The sequence below is a fragment of the Monoraphidium neglectum genome, assembly GCF_000611645.1.
Source record: "Monoraphidium neglectum strain SAG 48.87 unplaced genomic scaffold scaffold02315, whole genome shotgun sequence".
In the NCBI taxonomy this organism is placed as follows: domain Eukaryota; kingdom Viridiplantae; phylum Chlorophyta; class Chlorophyceae; order Sphaeropleales; family Selenastraceae; genus Monoraphidium; species Monoraphidium neglectum.
The window spans coordinates 1433-10150 of record NW_014011313.1 but is presented as its reverse complement, the minus strand read 5'-3'; the positions used below and the strand labels follow the sequence as shown (position 1 = coordinate 10150).

General features: G+C 72.8%; 1 protein-coding gene across 1 annotated transcript in view; it reads left to right on the top strand.

Annotated features, from left to right (window-relative positions):
- Positions 1-78: 78 nt before the first annotated feature.
- MNEG_10441 (hydroxymethylglutaryl-CoA synthase) overlaps positions 79-8718 on the top strand; it is a gene marked incomplete at both ends in the record, with an annotated part of 10024 nt that continues 1384 nt past the window's right edge. Inside the window, 7 exons of the mRNA XM_014041087.1 lie at positions 79-4903; positions 5247-5663; positions 5835-6165; positions 6484-6525; positions 6743-7658; positions 7944-8166; positions 8503-8611. Coding sequence (XP_013896541.1) covers positions 79-4903; positions 5247-5663; positions 5835-6165; positions 6484-6525; positions 6743-7658; positions 7944-8166; positions 8503-8611 — 6863 coding nt within the window. The remainder of the gene's footprint in view (positions 4904-5246; positions 5664-5834; positions 6166-6483; positions 6526-6742; positions 7659-7943; positions 8167-8502; positions 8612-8718) is intronic.

Here is an 8718-nt window from a genome sequence, read left to right as displayed (position 1 = left end):
GCCGCGGCCGCGCTCGCGCCGGCGCGCACGCCCCGGCCGGCGCCGCCTGCGCCGGCGCCAGGGCGCGCGGCGGCGCTGATGCGGCTTGCCCGCGAGACCGCACAGGCTGCGGCGACAGGCCCCACGGCGGCGCCACCTCAAGCGTCGCCGCCGGCCGGAAGCCAATTTTCGGGTGTGTTCGTCGTTACAGGCGGCACCAGCGGCGTCGGCCTGGAGTTCGCGTCGGCCCTGGTGACCAGCGGCACCGCGCGCAACCTCCTGCTCCTCGGCAGCCGCGGCGCGGCCGGCCTCTCGCCCGCCGCGGCCGCGCTGTTGGACGCCCTCCGCGCCGCCCACGGCGCCCGCTTCTCGGTCGCAGCCTGCGACGTCTCCGACGCCGCGGCGGTGCGGGCGGCGCTGGCAGGCGCGGGCGGCGCGATCGAGGGCGTGGCGCACTTCGCGACCGCCTACAGCTCCGACTCGACCGCCAAGCCGCACCCACGCGGCCACCCCGCATTCACGGTGAAGGCCGACGGCGCGCTCAACCTGCACGCCGCGACCGCGGGCCACCCGGTGCGCGCGTTCCTGCTGGCCAGCAGCTTCGGGCGCGTCAGCGGCATGGTGCGGCAGGCGTCTTACGTAATGGCAAACCAGGCGCTCGCCGGCGTCGCGCAGCTGCGCTGGGCGCTGGGCCTGCCGGCGGCGGTGGTGGACCTGCCCGCCGTCTCGGGCTCCGGCTTTGTCAGCGCCTGGGCCAATGCGGGCGAGGTGCTGCACGCGCGGAAGCACCTGGCGGTCATCGGGCTGCGCGACATGGCTGCGCGCGACGTGGCCGGGCTGCTGCTGCGGCTTCTCGAGCCGGGCGCGCAGCAGGCGGGCCGGCCGGCAGCCATTCTGCCGCGCTGCCCGCCAGCGGGGGGCGAGCAGCGGCACATGGTGTACGGCTACCTCCAGCACTTGCTACAGGACGACGCATCGCCGGCCGGTGCCGTCGGCGTCGGGGCTGCCGAGCCCCCAGCGGCCGCGCTGGCGCCGCTGGCGCTCCTGCAAGAGGGCATCTTCGCGCAGGCCGCGGTCGAGGCGGCTGCTGCCGCGGCTGCGGCGAGCGCGGCTGCTGCTGCTGCTGCTGCTGCTGCTGCGGCAGCAGTGGCATTTGATGGGGCTGTGCCTGCACACGTGAATGCTGGCCGCGGTGGACAGGCTCAGAACGCACCTGCCGTGGCCGCCCTCAGCGGCGCTGCAGATGCGAAGCGCCGCGCCGCGGTTGTGGCCAAGCTGGCAGCGCTGCTGGGCTGCGCCCCTGAGGCCATCTCCGACCACGAGCCCCTGGCAGACCTGGGGCTGGACTCACTGGGCGCGGTGGAGCTGGCCAACTGGGCGGCGCACGAGTTTGGCACTGGTGGCAGCGACAGCCCCAGCGACGGCTCTGCCCTGCAGCAGCTCGACCTGCTGGGCGGCATGACGCTGGCTGGGCTGCTGGCTGCGCTGCCAGCTGTTAGCAACGGCAGCAGCGGCGCTGACAAGCACGCGCCAAGCAGCGACGACCCAGCAAGTGGCGCGGCCACCCCGGCATGGGCGCCTGCCACGGCGAGCCCCGCCGGCTCTGAAAGGGGCTTCCTTAGCAGCAGCGGGGGCAGCCTGGCCAGCAGCGTGGCGTGGGAGCAGCAGGCGCCGCCTGCAGCCACGGCTGCTACTCCGCATGCCGCCAACCCGGGACCAACGGCCTCGTCCGCCGTCCATGGCGGTGCTGCGGCGACTGAGCGCCGCGCCGCGGTTGTGGCCAAGCTGGCAGCGCTGCTGGGCTGCGCACCTGAGGCCATCTCTGACCACGAGCCCCTGGCAGACCTGGGGCTGGACTCGCTGGGCGCAGTGGAGCTCGCCAACTGGGCGGCGCACGAGTTTGGTGCTGGCGGCAGCGACAGCCCCAGCGACGGCTCTGCACTGCAGCAGCTTGACCTGCTGGGCGGCATGACGCTGGCGGGGCTGCTGGCCGCGCTGCCGGCTGACGGTGGCGGCGTGGCGGAGCAGGGCGTGGTCCCATCAGCAGACAGCTTGGAGCCAGCGGCCTGGGCGTCAGCTACAGGCAGCCATGTGGGCGGCGATTACGGCAACCCCAGCAGCAGCTGGGAGCAGCAGACGCAGGTGCCAGCCGCCTCAGGAGCAGCAGCAGCCGTCGCCAGCGGTGTACAGGCTTATGCCGGACCCATCGTCGAGGCTAGCAGTGGAGCCATGGCAGCCGAGCGCCGCGACGCAATCGTGGCCAAGCTGGCAGCGCTGCTGGGCTGCAGCCCCGAGGCCATCTCTGACCACGAGCCCCTGGCAGACCTGGGTCTGGACTCACTGGGCGCGGTGGAGCTGGCCAACTGGGCGGCGCACGAGTTTGGCACTGGCGGCAGCGACAGCCCCACTGACGGCTCCTCGCTGCAGCAGCTTGACCTACTGGGCGGCATGACGCTGGCGGGGCTGCTCGCTGCGCTACCCGCAAGCAGCGGCGGCAGCGTCAACAGCAGCGGCGGTGCTGCCAAGCCGGGCGCCGCAGTCAGAGAGAGCGGCATGGATTCCCCTGCATGGGCACCTGCCACAGCCAGCCCAGCCAGCTCAGCGATAGGCGCCCAAAGCAGCGGCAGTAGCAGCCTGGCCAGCAGCGTGATACTTGAGCAGCCAACAGCTGCCGTGGAGGCTCCTGCTGCAGGAACGGCAGCCGGCACCGGCTTTGTGGTCACTCATGCAGGAGTGGCCGAGCGCCGCGCCGCAGTCGTGGCCAAGCTGGCAGCGCTGCTGGGCTGCGCCGCTGAGGCCATCTCTGACCACGAGCCCCTGGCAGACCTGGGGCTGGACTCACTGGGCGCGGTGGAGCTGGCCAACTGGGCGGCACACGAATTCGGCACGGACGGCGTCGACAGCCCCAGCGATGGCTCTTCGCTGCAGCAGCTCGACCTGCTGGGCGGCATGACACTGGCTGGGCTGCTGGCTGCACTGCCGGCTGTCAGCAACAGCAGCAGCGTCGACGCCGAACAGGACTCCGTTGCACCCAGCGTTGCGGCGGCCCCGGCATGGGCGCCCCCCCCAGCCAGCCCGGCTGGCTTTGCGAGCAGCGCTTTGAACAGCAGCAGCAACAGAAGCTGGGAGCAGCAGGCAACTGCGGCGGCTGCAGCTGCCTCTGTCACGTTTGGCGGAGGCGTGCCGCACGCCACAGTCGTGTCCACAGTCAGGGCTCCCAGCGGCGCTGCAGACGCCGAGCGCCGCGCCGCAGTCGTGGCCAAGCTGGCATCGCTGCTGGGCTGCGCACCTGAGGCCATCTCTGACCACGAGCCCCTGGCAGACCTGGGATTGGACTCACTGGGCGCGGTGGAGCTGGCCAACTGGGCGGCACACGAGTTTGGTACTGGCGGCGGTGACAGCTCCAGCGACGGCTCCTCGCTGCAGCAGCTCGACCTGCTGGGCGGCATGACGCTGGCGGGGCTGCTGACAGCACTGCCCTCATCCTTGAGCAGCACCAGCGGCGGCGCTAGGCAGACGGATGACGCAGTTCAACCCAGCGCCACGGCAGCCTCAGCATGGGCGCCCGCTGCTGCCAGCCCTGCCGGCTTTGGGGGCGCCTTTAACAGCAGCAGCAACGGAAGCTGGGAGCAGCAGGCGCCAGCGGCTGAAGCTGCCTCCCTTGCAGTTGGTGGAGACGGCAATGGTGTGCATGCCGGCTTCGCCGCAGCTACCAGTGCTCGCAGCGGTGCAGCAGCGGCTGAGCGCCGCGCCGCGGTTGTGGCCAAGCTGGCAGCGCTGCTGGGCTGCGCACCTGAGGCCATCTCTGACCACGAGCCCCTGGCAGACCTGGGGCTGGACTCGCTGGGCGCGGTGGAGCTGGCCAACTGGGCGGCGCACGAGTTTGGCACTGGCGGCGTCGACAGCCCCACTGACGGCTCCTCGCTGCAGCAGCTTGACCTGCTGGGCGGCATGACGCTGGCCGGGCTGCTGGCCGCGCTGCCCGTGGTCAGCAACAGCGGTGGCGATGGGAGGCCCGACGGAGCTGTGATGGATGTTGCAATGACGCGTCCTGCAATCAGCTGGGATTCGGCGGCGCCGGCGCAACCCGCAGCTGCAGCAAGCGGCGCCACCACGACGGGCAGCTTTGCGCACAGTAACGGTGCCAGTGGCGTGGCGATTGGCTTGGATTGGCAGCAGCAACAGCAGCAGCAGCAGCAGCAGCAGCAGCAGCAGCAGCAGCAGCAGCAGCAGCAGCAGCAGCAGCAGCAGCCGCAGCCGCAACGTGGCCTGAATGTGAGCGTCTTTGCTCCCCTCGCAGCGGAGGCCGCCCGCGCCGACCAGGGCCCCGAGGCGACCTTGTGGCCGGGCAGCGATTTTGCCCGAAACCATGAGGAGGCACACGAGGAGGGATCCGAGGACGGGTTTGCCTCAGCAGAGGACGAGGACGACGCGACGCCACGCGACGGGCGCTCCTGGATGGGTGCGCCCGGCTCGACGGCAGAAGCCGACGCGGGTGCAGCTGCCGCGGCCGGCGGGGGCGACGGCGTCAGGGTGGAGGTCGCCGCCGGCGGCGCCGCGGCCGTTGTGACGGTCTGGCTGGAGGCGCCTGCGCTCGGCTTGGGCGCACTGCGCGCTCTGTCCGCGGCCGTGCGCGCACACGAACGGTCAGTGCTGGTGCTGCGCGGCGCATCCCCCCAGGCCTTCTGCCTCGGGTGGGACGCCGACGGCGCCGCCGCCGCTGCCGCGGCCGCGGCGGCGGCAGGAGGAATGGGCGGCGCCGCGGCTGTCGGTGCGGCGTTCGAAGAGGCGCTGCTTGAATTCGGGGCCCTGGCAGAGGCGCTCGAGGCGCGGGAGATGCCGACCCTGTGCCTCGTGGCCGGCCGCGCGGCCGGCGGCGGGCTGCTGCTGCCGGCGATGGCGGACGTTGTTATTGCCACTGCGGGTGCGCGGCCGTCGTGAAACCGATGTCTTTGACCTTGGATGTTTCTTCTTCTGCTACCGCTGCTGCTGCTGCTGCTGCTGCTGCTGCTGCCGCTGCTGCTGCTGCTGCCGCTGCTGCTGCTGCTGCCGCTGCTGCTGCTGCTGCTGCTGCTGCTGCTGCTGCTGCTGCTGCCACCAGCCCCCAGCCCACTAAACAGTGTTGCAAGTGGCAGACGCAGGGCCTATGGTGTGTTCGGCCCTGCGCCCCTGATCACCAACCCCATCCCACCGCTCCTACCCGCGGCCCCGCCCTCTCACTCACCCTTTCCTCGACCTCCCCCACCCCCCTTGCATTTCCTCCCCAGACGCCACCTTCAGCCTGCCCGAGCTGTCCCGCGGCCTGCTGCCCGGCGTAGTCTCCTACGCCCTCCGCCGCCGCCTCCCGCCTGCGGCGATCCGCCGTATGGGGCTCACCTGCGATGCGCTGCCCGCGCACAAGGCCGAAGCCCTTGGCCTCGTCGACGCCGTGTGCGCCACGCTGCCGGAGGCCGAGGCCGCGCTGCGCGCCGCCGCGGCCCGGCTCGCGCGGCGGCAGCCGGCGCTGCTCGCAGCTGCGAAGCGGCTGCCCGCCGGCAGCATAGATGAGGGTCTGCTCGCGGGTGCCATGGTCACGGCCGACGCAAGATCGCGGGAGGCGGCCGTCCTGGGCCGCGGCGACGCGGTGGTGGTGACGTTCCCTCAACCCAGAGTGGCTGTCCTGGAGCTCAACATGCCGACCACGGGTGAGCCGCAGGGCCCCCACAGACGGGCGGACGGCCAGGCCAACGGCAGCTGCACGCCGTCCGCGCGCCCGCGCGTCTCACGCACTGACACATGTGGTCCGCAGCCCCGCAACAGCTGAGCGCCGCCGCGCCGCCGCCGACGCCCCTGCACCCCGCCCTGCCCCCCCGCAGGCAACGCGATGAACCCGCGCTTCTCCGCGGGCCTGTCCGCCGCGCTCGACGCCGTCGAGGCGCGCGCCGCCGACCTGTCAGCCCTCGTAATCCACGGTGCCGGCGCCCACTTCTGCACCGGCATGGACCTCTCCTACGCTGAGTCAGCGCGCGCCGCCGGCGGCCTGCTGCCCGGCGCCGCGGCGGCGCTCGCGCTGTCGCGGTGCGTCGCGCGCATCTCGCGGCTGCCGGTGGCGGTGCTGGCGGTCGCGCACGGCGCGGTGACCGGCGGCGGCGTGGCGCTGGCGCTGCACGCGGACTGGAGGGTCGCTGCCGAGGATGCCACGTTCTGGTGGGCGGGGCAGGCAGGGCTGGAAAATGCACAGGAAACAACAAGCAAAGGGCTTGGGGAGTGTGGGTGGGGGCAAAGCCCCTGAATTTGTGCTTGTGTGCAACTCCTGGGCCGCCACGTCCGCGCGCGTGCGCCGCCTCCTGGGCCGTGCTCGCACTCAAGGTGGGCAGCTTGTCCCAAATTTTGGCAGCTTGCGCCGCAAGAGTGTGGCAGCCTGGAGCCCCGGCCACCCCATCATGGACGCACACACGGACGCATCCAGGCCTCCAGCTGCTCACTGAAAATCCATGCAAACCACCCCTGTCCCTGTCCCGCCAGCTACGGCAACCTCAGCCGCGGCACCAGCCCGCTGTTCGGCCTGTGAGCTCCGCCGCGCCGCCGCCCGCGCCGTGCCCCCGCCTGCGCCCTCCCCTTTGACCCGTCTGCAGCCCGCGCGCCCTGCCCCTGGACCCGGCCCTGCAATTTCCCGCGGGAGCAAAGGCCGGTGTCGCATTGACAAGCGCCCCCAGCCACGGTTCACACCCACAGCATCCACCTCCTAATCAACCCCTCCCTCATGCTCGCCCCGCCCCGACAGGCCGCAGCTGCTGACGCGCGCGGTGTCGCTGCCAGGCGCGATGGGCCTCTACCTGTCTGATGCGACGCTGACGGCGCAGCAGGCGGCTGCCGCCGGCCTCATCCACGAGGTCGCGCCTGACAAGCCCTCAGCGCTCGACCGTGCCCTGCGGCTCGCAGCCGAGGTTGCGGCGGCGCCGCCGCGGGGCGTGGCGGAGACGATGGCGCTATACCGCCGCGCCGCGGCCGCCGGAGGCGGCGGCGGCAGCGGCGCGGCGCTCGAGGCGGAGGCGCTGGCGGCGGGGAGGTGCCTGAGGGAGGGATCGTTCCGACCGGAGCTGATCCGCGCCAATAAGGCGGCCGCGGCGGCCGGCCGCGCGCGCGGGACCGCTGCTCCCGGCCAGGCGGTTGCCGCGGCGCCTCCCGTAGCCGCGGCCCCAGCCCTGGCCCCGCCGCAAGCGGCGTCAAAGGCCGGCAGCCACCCGCCGGCGGCGGAGGGCAGGGGCCTGCCGGCGGCGGGTTCGCTCGAGCCGCCGGTGACGCCGACGCCGTCCGCGGCCGCAGACATGCCGCCCCCGCCGGCCCCGGCCGCCGTCGCTGCTGCCGCCATCGACACAAACACTGCCGCGGCGGTCGACAGCGGCGCCGCCAAGGCCCCCGCGGCGTCGGCCGCGGTCACCGCCGCCGCGGCGGCCCCCGGCGGCGCCTTGGCGGGCATCCACGCTATCGAGGCCTACGTCCCCGGCAACCGTGCCTCCATGGAGGAGTTTGAGCGCCTCGCCGGCGGCGGCCTGGCCGGCAAGTTCAGCCGCCGCCTGGGGCTGCACGAGCTGTCGTTCCCGGGCGCCGACGAGGACGTGGTGTCGATGGCGCTGACGGCGGTGGCGCGCCTGATGGAGCGCCACGGCGTGCCCGCGGCCAGCGTGGGGCGCCTGGAGGTGCGGCGCCGCTGCATGTGTCAGCCCGTCTGGGCCGCCAGACTTGTTTCCAGCCACCATCCCCTGGCGAGCTGGCCGCCGGCATCGCGCCACCCCCTCGCTCAGCGCCGATCCTTGCCACAGCCCTGCATTCACCCTATCCCCCTCTCAGACGCCGCCAGCCCCCACCCTATCCGCAGCTTGCGCCCTCTCCGCATTCCCCCGCCGCTGCACCTTCCGCAACTGCCCCCTCGCTTTCGCCCCCGACGCCCACGCTTCTCCCTCCAAAAAAACTTCTGTCCACAGGTCGGCACCGAGTCGTCCGTCGACCGCGCCAAGTCCATCAGATCCTACCTGCTCCAGCTCTTCCCCGCTGCGGGCGCCCAGCTGGAGGGCGCCGACGTGGTGCACGCCTGCTACGGCGGCGTCGCGGCGCTGCTCAACGCGCTGGCCTGGGTGGAGTCCGAGGCGTGGGACGGGCGCTGGGCCGTGGTGGTCACGACGGACACCGCGTCGATGCACCCAGACGGTGGGCTGGAGAGGACCGGCCGTGTCTGCCTGTACTTTTTTGCGCGAGAAAGCAGGGAAAGGGACAAGGGCCGCTGCATCTGCACGTTCGACGCGGACGGTGCAGCGCACGTAGGGCGCCCGCCAGCCTGCTGGTGGTATGAGCAAGTGCGGCGTTTCGGCAGGGCGGCCGGCGGAGATGCTGTTTGTTAGGTCGTGTCGGTCTGCAGCTCCTGGTGACATCCTGCCATGATAACCAGCCCCGCTCCCTGCCCTCGCCCCCCTCACGGCGGGCGCCCTTGGATGCACCACCGACGCCGGCTCCCCCTTTGCCGCGCCGCCCCTCACACCCCACCAGGCCCCCTCGGCTGCTTCTTCGGCGCCGCGGCCGTCGCTATCCTCGTCGGCCCCGACGCGCCCATCGTGATATCCCCAACCCGCGCCAGCATCGCCCGCCACAGCCTCGAGTTCCTGAAGCCCACTGCCGGCCTCGCCGCCTCCTCCCCAGCCGCCGCGCTCGCCGCCGGCGCCGCACCGCCGCGGCCGCCGCCGGCGGGCGGCCCGGGGGGCGCGG